General features: G+C 42.4%; 2 protein-coding genes across 12 annotated transcripts in view; one reads left to right on the plus strand and one right to left on the minus strand.

The window, feature by feature from the left end:
- nup85 (nucleoporin 85) overlaps nt 1-12,104 on the plus strand; it is a 39,121-nt gene extending 27,017 nt beyond the window's left edge. For all 8 annotated transcript variants that reach the window (XM_048555528.2, XM_059653782.1, XM_048555530.2 and 5 more), the window contains 7 exons: nt 2,246-2,311; nt 2,798-2,949; nt 6,069-6,186; nt 7,561-7,661; nt 8,607-8,758; nt 10,991-11,089; nt 11,847-12,104. In XM_048555528.2, coding sequence (XP_048411485.2) covers nt 2,246-2,311; nt 2,798-2,949; nt 6,069-6,186; nt 7,561-7,661; nt 8,607-8,758; nt 10,991-11,089; nt 11,847-11,951 — 793 coding nt within the window. In that variant the 3' untranslated portion in view covers nt 11,952-12,104. The remainder of the gene's footprint in view (nt 1-2,245; nt 2,312-2,797; nt 2,950-6,068; nt 6,187-7,560; nt 7,662-8,606; nt 8,759-10,990; nt 11,090-11,846) is intronic.
- gga3b (golgi associated, gamma adaptin ear containing, ARF binding protein 3b) overlaps nt 1-18,686 on the minus strand; it is an 87,294-nt gene that overhangs the window by 24,290 nt on the left and 44,318 nt on the right. For 3 of the 4 annotated variants that reach the window (XM_059653779.1, XM_048554756.2, XM_048554754.2), the window contains 3 exons: nt 18,223-18,392; nt 17,358-17,468; nt 14,512-16,866 (listed from right to left, as the gene is read on the minus strand). In XM_059653779.1, the coding sequence (XP_059509762.1) occupies nt 16,756-16,866; nt 17,358-17,468; nt 18,223-18,392 (392 nt within the window). In that variant the 3' untranslated portion in view covers nt 14,512-16,755. Of the gene's footprint in view, nt 1-14,511; nt 16,867-17,357; nt 17,469-18,222; nt 18,393-18,686 lie in introns of those variants that run through there. The other variant, XM_059653780.1, reaches the window with a different exon arrangement.

Below are 18,686 nucleotides of genomic sequence, written 5' to 3' on the forward strand. Positions count from 1 at the left end.
TTAAGAGGATATTTTATCTGATTGACCCCAGTCCCACTGCTATGTGGTTTTGGGTCACATCACTGTTTTGAACGATGAGGTTGCAACCCAAACCCCATCACTCCTTGTTACAAGAGAATCTCCATGCTCAGATCCCATCACTGTGCATTACAGGGGTAGCATTAATGGAAATAAAACTATGAGAATAAATGGATCATTCTCGGGTTGGAATGCTGTGATTTATGGGGTACTGAAAGAATCAGGGCAGCACGCTGGCTCAGATGTTAGCACTGCTGTCTCGCAGTGCCGGGGATCCGGGTTCGATTCCACTGTTGGATGACTGTCACTGTGGAGTTTGCACATTCTCCCCATGACAACGTGTGTTTGCTCGGACTTTTCTCTCTGGAGAGAAGGAGGAAGAGAGGTGACCTGTTCGAGATGTACAGGGTAATGAGAGGCATGGATAGAGTTGATAGCCAGAGACCTTTCCCCAGGGCAGGATTGACTGCCACAAGGGGTCATAGTTTTAAGGTGTTAGGAGGAAGGTATAGAGGAGACGTCAGAGGGAGGTTCTTCACCCAGAGAGTTGTGAGCGCATGGAATAGTTTGCCAGTGGTAGTCGTGGAAGCGGAGTCATTAGTGACATTTAAGTGACTGCTGGACATGCACATGGACAGCAGTGAATTGAGGGGAATGTAGGTTAGGTTAGGTTATTTTTGGATTGGGATTAATCCACGGCACAACATTGTGGGCCGAAGGGCCTGTACTGTGCTGTACTTTTGTGTGTTCTATGTTCTATGCTCCCACATTCCAAAGATGTGTAGGTTAGGTAAACTGGCCATAATAAATTACCCATAGAGTACGGGGTTGTGCAAGCTAGGTGGGGTTAGCCATGAGAAATGCAAGGTTACGGGGAGAGGGCGTGAGGGGCAGGGTGGGTCCAGTTGGCATGCTCTTTGGCAGGTCATTGTGGACTGAAGGGTCCGAATGTCCTGGTTCCACACTGTAGGGATTCTGTGAATCTGAGCATAGGTTAAGCTGTTCATAATCTGTATTGGTGATTTGCATGTTGAGACCAAAAATAATGTTTCCAAGTTTGTGGATGATACAAAAATAGTTGGAAATCTCAATTGTGAAGAGGATGCAAAGTGGCTTCAAGGGGATTTGGACAGAGTGAGGGAGTGAACAAGAACATTACAGATGGAATGTAATGTAGGAGACTGAAAGAACAAAGCATTTAAGAAATATAGAGACATTTCTCTTTTCTTTATTCTTTGATGTGACATGGGTGTCACTGACAAGGCCAGCATTTGTTGCTAATTCTTAGCTATCTTTTGAACTTAGCAGCTTCCTCGACAATTTCAATGAGTAGTTAAGAAAGAATGTCATTATTGTGGGTCTGGTGCTTCATGTTGGCCATATAGGTAAGATTGCCAAATTTCTGGTAATAAAGGGTACCAGTGAACCAGGTAGATGTTTACAAAAATCCATGATAATCTCATGGTGAGCATGACTGATACAAACTTTTAATTCCAAATTCATTAATTGTAATTCAGATTCCAACAGCTGCTGGATTTGAACCCCTGTGCCCAGAGCATTTGCCTGTTTCTGTAGATTACTACAGTGACTTCATTACCACTACAGTGACTTCATCACCATTACACTGTCATGTCCTCTGCAGTGAAGTTGGGAAATGTAAATGTCAAAGGAGACCTTCGGTGTCTTTGTATGATTCGCTGAAAGTTAATGTGCAGTTGCAGCAAGTAATTTGTAAGGCTGACAAGAGATTTGAGCACAGGAGCAAAGAAACCTTGCTTTGATGTGAAATACTAGTGCAAGCACATCGAAAATATTAAATGCAGTTCTGGTCCTTCTGCCTAAAGAAAGTTATACTTGCCGTGGAGGGAGGTTCACTGACTGATTCCTGGGATTGTGCGACTGTCCTGTAAAGAGAGATTGAGGAGACTGGCTTGTATTTTCTGGAGTTTAGAAGGATGAGACTTAGAATTTAAAAAATTCTTACACTGCTTGACAGTGTTGATGCAGAAAGGCTGTTTTCCCCTATGGGAGGCAGGGTCTAGAACCATGTGACACCTTCTCAGGATAAGGGGCTGGCCATTTGCACTCAGTTGAGGAGGAATTTCTTTGCTCTGAGTAATTGAATTGCATGTCAAGTCTTGACATGCAAGATTGTCATCAAATTTCACATGGTCGTTCAAGATTCTGGAGACTGTTATATGCTTATCTTGTGCTTTTTCATTGACAGTTTTGGCTCAAACCTTCGTGAATTCCTCATTCTGGAATATGCCTCTGGGCTCTTCAACCACAATAGGTGAGTCATTCATGGGCTTTATTTTCATGAACCAACACTAATTCTAAATTATACAAGCTATAATCATGTGACATGGTGGAATAGTGGTTAGTGCTGCTGTCTCACAGTGCCCGGGGCACTGTCTCTGTGGAATTTCCATGCTCCCCCGTCTGCATAGGTTTCTGTCAGGTACTCTGTTTACCTCTCATATTTCAAAGCTGTGCAGGTAAAGTGGATTGGACATGTTAAAATTACCCCATAGTGTTCAGGAATGTGCAGGCTAGGTGAGTTAGCCCTGGTAAATGTGGGGTTCTGGGGATTTGGTTGTGTTTGGGGCTGGGATGCACTTCACTGTTATGATGCAGACTTGATGGGCCAATGACATCTGTCTGCACTGTAGAGATTCTGTGATTCCAAATACCTGTTTACTTTGCTTTAGGAGTTGGGTAGAGATTTGTGTTGCTCTCCGTGAGTTAATATTGTATCTTTTCTGTTGAATAACTTCAGCCTCTGGCAACTCGCTGTCGATTATTTTGACCACTGTCCACAGTTTGGTCGCATTTACCTGGAACTTTATATTGAGCGTGTACCTCTGACCACTGAACGCAAGGCACTAAAGGTGTTGAGAATATGTGAGCAGCGACAGATGACAGAGCAAGGTAATAAGCTGGTATGGAGTGAAGATTTCTCAGTTTGCATTCATTTAACTAACAGTGATTAGTAAACAGGACGTGTTTGTGTGAATTTTTGTGAATGCGTGAGATGTTCATGCAGAAAGATGTAGAGAGTAGGGGAGCTTTCACTCTTTGACACATTCTGTCTGATTGCTCCCAGATGATACAGGATACTTTTGGAAACAGATGTTTATTCTCCATTTGCTTAGTGGTTCCATTAGCACCAATACTCATTCTACACTCCCAATGTGATTTTTTTCTTAACTCCTATCCCATCAACAACTCCTTTTGACAACACCACTTAACTGTCCCCGTTCTGCACTGTGCTCTGAAATTCTGTCATGCTGCTTGTTTTAACTTCACTCCATCCATTTACTCCCTAATGCATCCATACCCCAGAATGTGTTTTCTCATCATGTATTTTTCTAGACTTTGTTGTCCACTTTCCTGAACTTCTGGGTCATTTATGCTTCATTCATCATCACTACATTATTTGATAACTATTTCATTGCTCTTAATGGGATTCTGTTGTGTGAAATTAACTAATGACTATGTTTCCTGCTTTACAGCAGCAGATATACCTTTCCAAAACAAAAAAGTACTTAATTGACATTGCAGCACTTTGGAATATCCTGTGGATGTATACTAAGTGTTATGTTATTGCTGTTGTCTATGATGATAACTGATAGAATAATGTTTACTAGGTTTCTGAACTACATTGTAGTACCTCATCCATGGTCTATTAAGACAGCCAGTTAATTAATTCTCTCTTGGGCCACTTGTGACTTGGAAAGGTCTTCCCTAACATCTTCTCATGTACTGCACATAACATTACAGATGTTAAATTGATTAATACACACCAGTTTGGAATAATCAAATGTCCATAAAAATGAATCCATCAAATAATTTGCCACAAAATATTGTTGTCATGTCTAGTTTGTACTAGAAGAATTGTGACTTGTTGAATTTCTGAATCTTTGGGGAAAAAAGCAACGTAGGAGATAGCACTTTCTCCAACTGTCAGCAAGCAATAGCACAGGCAACCTGCTAAGTTTATGATATATCCATTACAGTTCACATAAAATACCAACAAAGATTACAACTTAATAATCTATATATAGAAAGGAAAAGAAGTTAGTCACTTGTAGGGTATCAAAATTGTGGAGCTGGATGAACACAGCAGGCCAAACAGCATCTCAGGAGCACAAAAGCTGACGTTTCGGGCCTAGACCCTTCTTCAGAGAGGTGAGAGATCCTCTCTGATGAGGGGTCTCGGCCCGAAACGTCAGCTTTTGTGCTCCTGAGATGCTGCTTGGCCTGCTGTGTTCATCCAGCTCCATACTTTTGTTATCTCGGATTCTCCAGTATCTGCAGTTCCCATTATCACTTGTAGGGTATTTTCCCTTTTGAGCCTGCTGCACAGTTTGAAAAGACAAGAATGATCTGTTGTGGCCTTAACTCCACATCCCTGCCTGCCTGCTCTCCATAACCTTGTTTTCTTGTTCAATGGTATTACTGTCACTGAATCCTTTCCTGTCGACAACTTGGGCTCGCTACTGACATGAAACTGAACTGGACCAGCCATGCACAGAGTGGTGCCAGGAAGAAATCAGACACGAGGAATTATAGTAACTCACCTCCTGTCTCCCCATTGACTTTCTGCCATCTGTAAGGTACAAGTCAGGACTGTGATGGAATACTCTCCACTTGCGTAGATGAATGTGGCTCCAGCATGACTCAAAGCTTAACACAACCTGGGCGAAGCAGCCTGCTTGATTGGCATTTCTTCAACAATATTCACTCCCTTCACCACTGAAGCACAGTGGCAGCAGTGTTTACAACTTCAAGTTGCACAGCAGTAACTCACCAAGACTCCGATGACAGTACTTGGCAAACCTATGATCTCTACCATTTCGAAGGACAAAAGCAGCCGATACACAGGAACACCTCCACCCGCAAGCTCCCCTCTAAGCAGTGCATCCTCCTGAATTGGAAATATAATGGTGTTTTGCATTGTCACAGGGTCAGAAGCTTGAAGCTCCCTTTCTAACAGTGCTGTTGGGTGCACAAACACCCTTAGGACTTCAGCGCTTCAAGAAGAAATCTTACTGCCCTCATCTCCAATATAATTTAGGGATCGGCACTAAATCCTGGCCACATCCAGTGATGCTGACATTATGTGGACAAATAAAAAGAAGAGGTACTACTTCACTATAACAAAGTGTGAGGCTGAATGAACACAGCAGGCCAAGCAGCATCTCAGGAGCATAAAAGCTGACGTTTTAGGCCTAAACCCTTTGTGCTCCTGAGATGCTGCTTGGCCTGCTGTGTTCATCCAGCTTCACACTTTGTTATCTTGGATTCTCCAGCATCTGCAGTTCCCATTATCACAGGTACTACTTCACTTTCTAGTTCTATACAGCAATAACATTCCATTATATACTGTTTTCCTTATTTTTATGCTGGTGCTCATCTCCCAGTGAGGACATTCATCCCATTCCTGTTGAGGGGAAATGCAAAGGCTAATGTTATATTAGCTTTTTAGATTTTTTTAACCTATCAACTAGTTTTAAGTTTTCAGTAGTTGAATCCCTTAATCTCTCATCTGTTATAGTAACCAACTTTTCACCGTTTAGAAACTATTGTGATCTTTTCTTGGCTCCAAAATTGATGACCTCTCAATTCCCATAGTGATCGCTGAGCTACCACTCACTGAAACGAACATCTTTTTACAAGCTTCAGCATCCAAAGATGTGCAGGTTAGTTGGATTGGCCGTGCTAAATTGCCCGTAGTGTTCAGGGATGTGTAGTTTAGGTGAGTTATAGGGGGATGCTCCTGAGTGGGATGCTCCAAGGGTCGGTGTTGGGCCGAAGGGCCTGTTTCCACACTGTAGGGATTCTAAATCATTCGTGAATACAGTGAGTAATTAAGGCCCAGTACAAATTCATGGGAGACACGCCACATCCTGTCAATTTGAGCACATTTCATCATCCCCATTCTGCCTTTTACCTCCATCAGATCCAAAACCACACCAATGTATTGCCTTTGTTTCACATGGAAATATTTTCAAACTTGTTATGTTTGTGTGTGTATCTTCCTGCAGTGAGGAGCATCTGTAAGATCATGGCGATGAAAGCCATGCGCAACAACCGACTGGGATCAGCTCTTTCATGGAGTGTTCGAGCAAAAGATTCATTCTTTGCAACCCTCATCTCAGATAGGTTTGTAACAATTAACCCATCTTGTAGTAGTTTACCATTATCCCTTAACTGTGTTTTCAGTTTTGCCCCCTTTTGAAGGCAGCCAGTGGTGCCTGTGATCAACTGATGCTCATCTCATAAATTCTTGGCAGCAACCATTGGCAGACTGTTTCTTTGGTTTTGCCAAAGTACTGGCAAGTGTTCGATCAGGAAAACCATCACACAGCTGTATCTTGAGCTGCTTAATGTCCATGTGCATACAGTGCATCAGAATTTATTGAAGCTGATCAGGAATGATTGTTCTGGATATCTTCCCCAGTAGCTAGTGTAGCATCGGGCCTAGTTGTAGCAAGTGAATATGAACACTGCTTTCACTAACAAGGACATTTGGAGGAAGCTCTGTTTTTGACCTTTATTTTGATAGTTAAGTTGCTATTTAGCTGGAACCTGCCATTTCCGGTTGTCAATTTTTGGTTTCAGTGTAGAACCAATGTTGTGTAACAACCCAAAAGGAGGGTAAACTGGCCACCCTACTTTCTACACAATGCAAGAGCAGGTGTAGGCTTCTTGGCCCTTTGAATCTGTCTTGCCGTTCAATAAGTTTGTGGGTGATCTGGTTCTGCTCTTAACTCCATGTTCCAGTCTGTCCCCTGTGATCTTTGACGACCTTAACAATCAAAAATCTATCTAACTCAGCCTTCAAAGCATTCAATGGCCAAGACTCCACTGTTTTTTTGAGAAAGAGAATTTCAGTCTAATGACTCGGAAAAATAAATTCTCTCCATTTTATTCTTGATAAGAGAGAATCTGAATTTTAAATGCTGGCCTGTAGTTTTGGACCCCCAGTCCAATGGAGTGAAAATGAGCAATTAATCTTAGGAATTGAACTCCTCAGTGTCAAACCATTCAGTTGAGGAATGCTTGGGTCTGTGCTCACCGAGTGGATTTGGTAACCAATAGTGAATAGTCCATTCTGCTGGATGTGCACCGCACACTTAATAGCAATGTGACACTGGCACTTGATCCTTATTCTCCAACAGTAAATAGATAAAAAAATTAATTTTATCTCTTTTGTACATTTTGGTGCTACTCCTAGTAAAGGAGTTGGTACTGAAGGATTGGAATTCTTGGAGACTCCAATCACTAGCAAGCACCTTCAGGACCAGGCTGTCAGTCTGTCTTGGATCATTTCCAGTTGAATGTGGCAGATTCATATTTTCCCGTTTCCCACATAAACTGCCCTGTGCTCCTTCATATTCTTCAGAAGTTTGGTTCTGTAGGCTGGTTCAGTAGGATTCCTTTACACTCTCGAATCTTGTTGAGAGAGAAAGTTTGTTTGCTGACTGGAGCAATTACTAACTATAGTGTTAATAAAGACACTGGCTTGTTTTACAGGTTACTTCAGGATTACTCTGTTAAAGGAAGCTTTTCTGACTTTGACTTGATCAGTAACCTCGGATCCTCTATGCTGCTGAGTGACCGGCTGACCTTCCTTGGTAGGCAGACCTAATTCTCTAGTGTCCTGGCAAAACTAGTGCTGTTAATGATGGAGGGTTAAATTTATTATGAGTGAGTTGTATTTGTGTTGCATCTCATATACTTGAAACAGCGGGAATTACCTCAAGACACAGATTTTGTATTCTCTAATTGAGTGATGCATTAGAACTTGGCATGGGGAGAGGTTGGGACAGTGGAGTAAGTTTGCAACTGATGTAGGGCTGTGGGGGAGAGACTGGAATACAGGGATTAGTTCAGGATTGATATAGCGTAACGGGAAGAGTGTGGCAATGGGAACAGTTTAGGATTCCTTCTGTAAACAGCAAGCAAATCGGAACAAATTATCTCCTGTGCTGTACATTTCCATTTCCTCAGCTGTAAGCATACCAATCACATCCTTCAAATGGCGTGATTCTGTTGATGAGCACATTGATGAGTAGGACGTAGTACTGGACGAGACTTGGTGGCAGCATCTTTGGTTTTCCAAAGCTGCTCTGCACTTAATGCCTTCCGAGTCTCTCAGTATGAAAGATCTGAACTAAATACTGGGCTGAGACGACTGAGGGATGACCTGTTTGATATCTTTCAGCAATTGAAGGGATTTGATAGGCTCGATTAGAGTGAAAACATTTTCACTCTTGATGGATTCAAAACTCACGCTATAAATATAACACAGATAATAGTAAACCAAAAAGGGTATTTAGAAACTTCTTTGCCCAGAGAGTGGTCTCAAGGTGGAACTCACTACCACAGGGAAGATGATTCTAGAGATACATTTAAGGGAAAGCTAAATAAAAGTATGAGAAAAAGGCAACTCTGATACTTTGAAACGGAGAGGGATGGATGGAGGTCATGCAGATCATAAGCATTGACATGGACCTATTGGTCAGTTTTTCTGCTGTATGTTCTAGGCAGTGTAATGTTCTGTGGTTTCCTGTTGACAGGGAAGTATTGTGAATTTCACAAGCTGTATGGGGAGATGCAATTTGCAAAGGCTGCTAACCTACTGCTTTCACTAATGACTGCCCGCATTGCTCCAAGATCTTTCTGGATGACACTACTGTTGGATGCTCTTCCCTTGATGGAGCAGAAAGAGGTGTGTTTACTGCTCGATATTAGATTGTTTTAGTTATTCTAGTTATTCTGTTAATTTTTCAGTATTTGGCACAGATCAGTTGAGATGATATGGGATGCGTGTTTTCTCCCAACTATACTGTCAACCCCTTCATTGAGAGCCTGGATCTAATAGGAGGTACAGAGAAAGCAAGGATAATGAACACAGAACATAGATCATAGAAAAGTACAGCACAGTACAGGCCCTTCGGCCCACCATGTTGTGCCGTGGACTAATCCTAATCCAAAAATAAAATAACCTAACCTACATTCCCCTCAATTCACTGCTGTCCATGTGCATGTCCAGTGGTTGCTTAAATGTCACTAATGAGTCTGCTTCCACGACTACCACTGGTAAACTATTCCATGCGCTCACAACTCTCTGGGTGAAGAACATCCCTCTGACGTCTTCTCTATACCTTCCTCCTAACACCTTAAAACTATGACCCTTCGTGGCAGTCAATCCTGCCCTGGGGAAAAGTCTCTGGCTATCGACTCTATCCATGCCTCTCATTACCTTGTACACCTCGATCAGGTCACCTCCTTTCCTCCTTCTCTCCAGAGAGAAAAGTCCGAGCTCAGTCAACCTCTCCTCGTAAGACAAGCCCTCCAGTCCAGGCAGCATCCTGGTAAACCTCCTTTGCACCCTCTCCAAAGCCTCCACATCTTTCCTATAATAGGGCGACCAGAACTGGACATAATATTCCAAGTGTGGTCTCACCAGGGTTTTGTAGAGCTGCAGCAAAACCTCGTGGCTCTTAAACTCGATCCCCCTGTTAATGAAAGCCAAAACACCATATACTTTCTTAACAACCTTATCCACTTGGGTGGCAACTTTGAGGGAGCTATGCACTTGAACACCAAGATCCCGGTGTTCCATAATGATGGTTGCTCAGTCCATATTTGCTCCTAGTTATGAACATAGAAATTAGGAGCAGAATTAGACCATTCAGCCCCTCGAGCCCGCTCCACTATTCACTACTGACTGAGCTTGGACTTTTCTCTCTGGAGAGAAGGAGGAAAGGAGGTGACCTGATCGAGGTGTACAAGGTAATGAGAGGCATGGATAGAGTCGATAGCCAGAGACTTTTCCCCAGGGCAGGATCTGTTGTGTTTTAAATTCCACATTGCCAAATACCCCCAATAATTTTTCCTTTAGAAGTCAAGCAAGAATCTATCCACTTCCTCGTAAAAGTATTCAATGACCTTCCTTCTCCCACCTTCTGATTATTCCAAAGTGCACACCCACTTCTAGGCTGAGATTGAAAGGTGCCCTAGATGGGTAAGAGGATGGGAGTCTTTACAATTCTTATCCCACACTCTGGTTGATTCTTCATGTTGTCAGGGTAACAAATATTGCCTTGTCAGTGTCAGCAAAAACTCTATCCAACCTGCTCTGGTAGTGTTTATTGGGGACATTGTAGAGGATGCTGTATGCTGTATTTAACATTGTACTGTGCTTGACACAAATGTAGAGCAAGCTTTACTCTGTATCTGAACTAGTGCTGTATCTGTTTGTGGGACTGTTTGATGATGGTATAATTTATCCCTTTGCCAGTTTTGACATCCATCATGTTCATAGAATCAATCATAGGATCCCTACAGTGTGGAAACAGGCTCTTTGGCCCAAGACGTCCACACTGACCCTCTGAAGAACATCCCACCCAGTCCCACCCCTTCCTATACTTGTAACCCTGCATTTCTCATGTCTAATCCATCTAGACTGCACATCCCTGACACCATGGATCAATTTAGCGTGAACGATCCACCTAACCTAATTTACATGTCTTCGTTTCTGGGATGAAACCAGAGCACATGGGAGAAACCCATGCGGACTTAGAAGGAAATGTGCAAATTCCAGATAGACAGTTGCCCGGGTCCCTGGCACTGAGGCAGCAATGCCAACCACTGAGCACCATGCCACCCCTAGATGTGAAGTTGCATCATGTTTTGATTTGTTTTGGTTGTTGCACTGAGCTTCGTGAGTATCATTGACTTAATCTATTGTACTTCTGGTTTTCAGACTTGGAATTGCAACATTGTGAGCCTGTGCTAATGCAGGAGGAGTGAATGTTGGCTTTGTATCATTGCACGCTGAGTCATGTAAATTGGCTACTATGAATGAAAGTGTAGCAGGATTAAATGTTATCTTGCTTCCTGAAAGAGATCAATGCATTTTGTACCCGTTTGCTCATTATTTTGTTTTGTTGGTCAGGTGATCTTTTCCACGGAGCAGACGTATGCACTCATGCACTGTCTGGAGGATGTGACAGCTGATTATACTGAAAGTGAAAAAAAGATGAGAGCTGTGGAGGTAAGACGTGACTCTAACAGCTAATACATATTGGGAAATGTCAGTGAGTCATTACTGATTAAAACATAGGAATAGGTGGAGAATAGTCAGCACCCCCAGACTTTTCTGCCTTTCAGTTGGATCAAGGCTAATTGTTGTTACAATTCCATCCATCACCTTTGGTTCTGTAACCTTTAAGACTCTTGCCTAATAAAAATCTGTTATTTGAATCTTTTCAGTTGCATCACTGATTCAACAATGTTTGAAGAGACTTCTAGATTTAAACTCTCCTGGATGTGAAGCATCACTTCCTAATATTGTCCCTGAATAACTTTGCTGTAGTTATCTTTATCAGCCTGTCTGAATATGTTATGATGCACCTCCTAAGGCAGGTGGGACTTGAACCCTAAGCTTCTGGCCCAGTGGCGGAGATGACCACTGCACCTCAAAGCTCTGCACTCCTCTTCTATTAAAGGGAATAGTTTGTCTTGATTGAATTCTGCTAAAAGCTCAATTAGATCGCCTTTCTATATTTTATATTGAAGGGAATGCAAACCGCCTTTAATGTAATCCTCTAAACGTGGTGAATCGGTGCTGCTCTGTGGCAAATATATCCTGCCTCAGATGTTGATAATTAAGTTAGATGCTAGGCAGAGGAGGAGGAGATGATGCTGGAATGGGTTGGATAGTGGGTATTACGCGAGGGGCTGAGATTAATTCTGACCTGTAACTATGACAACTCAGGCTTGAATTGAGTTTTTGTTTTTCTCTGTTCCAGGGTGAGGATGAGGTGGAGACAACACAACTCGGCCTCCTCCGATTGGCTTTCACTCGGAATCTGGCAAAGGCCATTGTGCAAGAGGGAACGCATCAAGGATCCTGAAATTAGGCTGGAATTATAACCCGAGCATATGATCTGCTAGCCCAGTTTGATGTGTGGGCTCTCTGAGAGCCCGAGCTTGTAAATAAAGGTTGCATTTTTCCATGGTTTTGAATCCTGTGCAGAAATTCACAATTAAAATATTTTGTATCCAAAGGTATTGCTTGGTGCTTGGTTGATGTGACTAACTAAATGCTTAGTTGAAACTTGAGAAAAGGAGCTACCCATTTATAATCTTGTGTTTCTGTCATTCTTACCCCCAGCTCTTGAAGTTGCTGACTTGTTGATGGTGAATGCCCAGGGTTGGGATTAGGCAAATGGATTAAATAACAGTCAGCCTCTCCTGACTTTGTTTTTGCTTTGTGAGGGCTTGCAGCTACTTGGGTCTGTCATCAGTGACCCCATTGTTATCTAGCCTGAGTTTAATTAACTACAGCGACTGGAAGTTAAGTGAAAAAATTCAATCCGTTAAACAGGTTGTTTTATTAACTTGCAGGGGTCAATGCCTTCTTAGCTGTCCCTTGTCTGCTAGGCAGTGGGCAGCCTGTGGGCTCAACTGTATTTCCTTGGCACATCCAAGTTTCCCTCCTCCATGCTGTCTGTTCCTTGCTGCCTGAATCTTTCCTGCTATTGTAGGACAGTGTGGGATCTGTTCTGTCCCAAATTGAAGACACATATCCTCTCTGTCTGTGAGGGAAGAAAAGTACACAGGAAATGGGCAGACAACATATGGCTCCTTCAAGTTCTTTTTTCCTCACAGTTGACAGCTTTCTGCCTCAACTACAGTTCACACAAACGCTCCAATATCCTTTCCTTTCCTCGGACTGAAAATCTCTCTTCCCAGTCTTTGTTGCATTCAATGACAGAACATCTACAGGCATCTGGGGTGGGGAATTTATAGATTCATAAATCTTCAAGTCAAAAAAAATTCTCATTTCAGTTTTAAATGGTTGATTCCTTCTCCTGAAACTGTTTTTACCCTTGCTGGGGAATCAATAAGACAATCTGTCTGCATCTATCCTATCAGAAACCTGTACGCTTCTAAACTCAAGGAGATAGACCCAATTCACTCAGCCTGTCAGCTCAGAGCTGAAACTGGTGGACATTTGCTATATTGCTTCTGCTGCAAGTATATCCTTGCTTATTTTTATATTTACTCACAATGTGGGCACTGTTGACTAAATCAACATATTGTCAATACCCGATTGCCCTTGAGAATGTGATAGTGAACTGCCACAGTCCGTGAGACTGGCCATGTCCACTGTTGCTGGACAGTGTCAGGATTTTAACCAAATGTGTACATGATATTTTGGTCTTGTCGAGACCCTTATACTCGGTGAAGATAACATCATAAGGCTCTGGTAGTGTAGAAATACAGGAAAGCAAAGTAAATAATCTATTATTCACCCACACGTGATATTCTACCTGCCAAATTGTTACTCAATCCGAACCTGTTTAATCACTCTTTGCAGCTGTTTGTATCCTTGTTGTAGACTGCATTCCCTGAAGCCAGTTGCTAACTGCATATTAACACTTCTGCAAAAAATTGATTGAAAGCTTGGATGACTCTAGCTTAAACATGTCTGTCTCAGTGTGACCCCACAGAAACAGAATGCAGAATGTGTGCTCCATGAGATGGAAAGGTCAATTTTTGACTTGCCATATACTGGAGCCTCCACAAGGATCCAAGTATTGGAGTACTAAGACCAAGAACCTGACCTGGTCCCTGGGTACAAGACCAGAGTATTCCCTTGTGCTCCTCCTGATCAGGCTGTACAAAACTAGGGCAGTCTGTCATCCCTCCCATCGCCAGATTGTGCAGGAAAACTGAATGGTCTGAATCTTCTACTGCCAGGCTGTGGACGAGTTCAGAGTAAACAATGATCTAATATGACTTTTACACTGGGGTGTATTTGGCAAAAGACTAATCAGCCCTTATAATCCACTACACTATTGGGTTACATAATATCAGATCTGCATCTAAATTCCATCAATCTGCTTTGGTTCTATGATCCTAATTACCCTTAACACTAATTTAGGTTTTCGTTTTTCACCCCTTTGATTGAAGGGCACTGGAAGGCAAAGGCCAACATTCTATCAATGTGTAATTTTGTGTGCTTGATCTCGCTGCTCCTCCATAGTTTCTAAATTATCACCATTTATAAAGTAAAGTACTGTGATTTCCGTCTTCAGTGTAAGGCATTTAGCCTCATAAGGACCTTCCCTAGGGTGGGACCCCACGGGCAAGAGTTTTGAGGCAGCAATGGCCACGACTTAGCTCCCAGCAACAAGCTCTCTATCCTTTCATTTGTCATTTACAACAATAGTGAGCAGCTGAAGTTCAAATACCAGAGGGCAAATCATATCAATTTTTATCCTCTATATCTATGACCTACCTGCCAACAAAGTGCTTGCCTATTTACTAACAGTCGTGCTGGTGAATGCCTTTTGAAGCCCTTGTAAATAATAGCTAACTTTCTGTTTTTGGGGGTGAAGAAAGGAAGAGTTAAGAAATCAAAGCTAAAATGAAACGACTTTATTTCAATCGTGCAAATAACAACACAGCTTAAATATTTACAAATTACAGTTTTTAAATTCTGAGCAGAAATTGCTGGATAGAGAGTGATATGTTCAGGAATAAAGTCTTTTGATTTTGAACAATAAATACGTCATATAAAGCAGCAGCAGCAACAACACATGACTGTACTGGAAGTCACATCTTAATTGACCAAATGCTGTGCAAAAATGGCAGCTTGTGCTGAGTGTTAGACTCTGGGCATTGGAGTGAGTAGGGAAGAAGAGACTGAAGCAGTTATTCACACAGTTGTTCGTATTGGTGCATGCTCTCTTCTTGAATGACAACTAACAGTGGACAACACAAGCACTTAAGTGATACTTAAGTCAGCAAATGGCTGATCACAGCCAAACACTGACACCAGTGAGATATTCAGCTACCCAAATAGTTAAAGCATCCAGTGCAGAAAACGGAATGTACAGTCTCTCATTTGAGGAGAAAGATGATCAATTTCAACTGAGCTACAACAAAGAGACCAAAAGGATCAATATGTCAGCTTTATAAAAGTGGTAAAAGGTTGCATTTAGATCAGCATGGATGCACTGAGTGCTTCACAAATCAGTTAAGCTATGGAAAGCTGTAAAAACGGATCCGTCCCAAAGCTGCAGTGGTTTGAGGATGTCCTACTCCAGAGGGGCTTGACTCTCAAGTTTCCAATTGTGCAGTTGACCAGGTCACTTCTGCACCCCCTCAGCAGGATGCACTCTTAGGTGAAGATGCCCCAGGTACTAACCTGATAATTAATCACACTACTAGATGTTTGTACTTAACTGAACAAGGGAATAAAGGGCTTTTCAGATACTTGGGGATCATTAACAGGCTGCAATGGTGAAAAAACTACAAGCAGTTCATAGTTATTCAGGTGAAGCCTATGGGATACCAGGAAGGAAAAACTGCATGGAATTTTAACAGAATGGAGAGTAGAAATTGGGTGAGAGATTTTCCCTATTGATGGGGAGGGACAGTGAAAGAACAAGTGGTTTGAACAGGAGTTTTAAGTTGACAGACTCCTGTTGCAATCATTGCCATCACCTGCTGTATCATCGTTGTGAATGATAGAGAACAGTGATACAACTTCAAACCTCTAAACCAAATTCAGCGTCATAGCAGCTCTGATGGCTCTTGTTTCTCTGTATTAATAAGGTTTGTTTTTTCTGACAGGACATTGTGGTCTTTTCAAGCAGGGAGGATGAATTCATGTAGCATGAATAGCTTGGGAACACTAAGTGTGTGAGGGTGACTCTGACCACCTCAGCAGAAGTTATTCTCCATCCTGCATATTGTTTCATTGAAGTTAAATAGAAGCTTGAGATTAATACTCCATCTTTTCATTAGACACTTAAGTTTTCCAGACACAACACTAAGTATAACAATTTCAGATTGTGACCCATTTGTTTCACAAGCAACTTGGTGATAATTCAGCTTTTTCTGTACTTGATCCATTACCATCGCTTTTGGTCTTGCGTTATCGTCCCTTTAAACATTTAGTCTTTCCTGCTTTTGACCCTCTCATAGACTGTGTTCCTTTTATTCTTTCCTCCCTTCTTCCTATTTCTTTGCCTTTGTAACTTGTTATTTCATATTATTTCCAGCCCTCATACAATATCATCAAGCTGAAGCATTTGTTTCCCTTGCCACAAATGCTGAGTCTTCCCAGCATTTAAAAGTTTTATTTCACTGTCCCGCAAGTGCTGCTTTCCTTCAGGAGTGTCCTAAGGCAGTGATTATCACAGCAGAGTCCAACACCGGTCTTCCATTTGGTGTCTGGACATTCACATTTCCAGCCAGGGTCACTGAATGGCGATCAAGAGCAGGAATCTAGGTTGCTTGGAGAATTCCAATGAGGAAGCCTCGATGTTTAGGAAACTTAGCCAGAGTGAGGATCTAACATGAGCTGCAATTTCAACCAGTCACTTAATGAAGTTTCTAGCTGATCACTGCAACATTAATTGACCCTTTCTTAACAGCAATAGAAGCCTCTGATAAGGAGCAGATTTGGAGTGATTTTGAGTACAAGTGTGTAAAGTTCAGCTGTGCAACAAAACAGCAAAGTCAGAGGCCAGATTCCAAGCCCTGCCTGCTACAGACATAGACCACAGACCCAGCTTACAATTTGTTCCTTCATCAGTTCCAGATGCAATCAGATGGCACAGTGCTTCAGTTAGGAGATCCAAGTGCTTCAAGCATATAGAGGTGTTTGGCGTATTTGAAACTATGAGTGATAGTGAAGGGTCAAAGACATCCCCATTTTTCAGCTGGGGGGAAATGGTCCACCTCACCCATCTCCGAGCACAACTGCTGTCCCATTGTAAAAGTTAGCTTGTATCTCAGTTTGACCTTCTCCTACAAACACACAAGAGAAGCCAAGGAGGAAGTCACCCACTCAAAGTTTGTCATTCTCATGCACAGAACCTGGGGAAATAAAGAGTCAAAGGCGGCAGGAACAGTTGAGGGAGGGTTATGGAGAAGATAGAAATGCCACCTGGGAAGGGAACAAGTTAAGGGGCAAGAAAGGTTTTTAGAGACCAGAGAGAAAGCTGGAATATGGAATTGAAAGAGGATCAAACAGGTGCAAATGACCTACTCTGTTCTCTGTTTTCTGTTTCTTGAGAGGTTAGGAGGGGCAAGTGAGAAGGGAACAGACGAGGCTAGAGAGAGAGAACAGCTAGAAAGAAAGGAGCTAGAGAGGAGGAGGGTAAACGGCCCAGAAGCAATACAGTCCACGCAGAGGGGAAAAGGGTTGGCTCAAACTCATGCATACAAGCATGCACGCATACATGAGAATAAACCAGTGCATATGTAAATACATGTGCTGATTTGAATAAATGCCTTACCTTCAGAGGATTTGCCAATAACATAACCTGGGTAATAGAAGCTGGAGGCAGGATAGGATTGAATGGAGCAAGATCTGTTCCCGATGGAGGTTGCAGCTTCACTTTCATTGTCTGTGAATGAACAGAGCACAGTGTCAATGCTCATGTTGTGAATTTCAATTTAATCTCAGGGCCTCTGATGTATCTGGTGATAAATGTGTTTCCCAGGGAGCTTCGGAGAGCCTTCTGGATGTCTGTCCTTGTATTTCCCACCCAGCCTAACTAGATGATATCAACCAGTCTTGACACTCCAACTTAGAATTCATCCAAAGCCCAGGCTTACCAATTCCAACGTATCAAACAAGTTTGAGAGACACAAGAGGTTAAATAGCATTGGAATAGCAACCTTGTCCGAGTTAAATGTCAGAATGACATGACCTAATTTCCTTGAAATCTTTGCACTTTTGTTTGGAATTACACTAATTTAAAAGACTACTTCATGCTGGTCTTTGCACTCCATGAGCCACCTTCCAATGCACTCTTCATCTCATCCTAATGTCTTGGGGCAAGGGAGAGATGGCGAAGGGGGCGGGGGGAGAGAGAGGGAGAGATTGGCACACAGGAGAAGAAGCAGAAAGAGGAGTGAAGAGAGAAAGTCAAAGAAGTAGAGAGACAGATGGGAAGACAGAGTGAATAATAAGAGGGGAACAGAAAGACAGGAGATTGCTGAATGGAAGTTAGGTGATCTTTTCTCTAAGACTGTGATGCTCAAAGGCACATTATTGGCTGTGAAGCTTTGCGATGTTCTGAGTGTGGTAAAGTCCTAGTGTAAATGCACAATGTGTTTATTAATGATCCAAGATTGATATACTGTTTTGGTTCCCACCTTGGGTACAGCAGCCTGCAGAAGCACATTGGTGATGGGCAGGGATGAGGTGCTGATCATGGAGATGACAATCACAAGCACATCCAATCTTGCAGGAGGACAGTCCTTCGCAAAGTGCAGGAGGATCCGGAAACCATTCTTGTCATATGCAGTCACAGGGTGGACATTACCTATAACGAGAACATATGCTACAGTCAGGCAATCATACTGCACGGGAGGACATTCAGCCCATCCTCCCTCTATTGGCTCCTTGAAACAACTAACTAACTAATCCCTCAACCTGCGACTTTTCCATATTCCTGCAAGTGCTTCCCTTTAAGTACTTATACACTTCTCTACTGAAAGTTACTCTTGAATATGCTTCCAAATAGCCTTTCAGGCAGCACATTCCAGAACACAAAAACTCACTGTGTAAAAGAATCATTCCTCACATCACCTCTCGATGTCCGATGGTTCGTGTCTGA

The sequence above is a fragment of the Stegostoma tigrinum genome, chromosome 22, assembly GCF_030684315.1.
Source record: "Stegostoma tigrinum isolate sSteTig4 chromosome 22, sSteTig4.hap1, whole genome shotgun sequence".
In the NCBI taxonomy this organism is placed as follows: domain Eukaryota; kingdom Metazoa; phylum Chordata; class Chondrichthyes; order Orectolobiformes; family Stegostomatidae; genus Stegostoma; species Stegostoma tigrinum.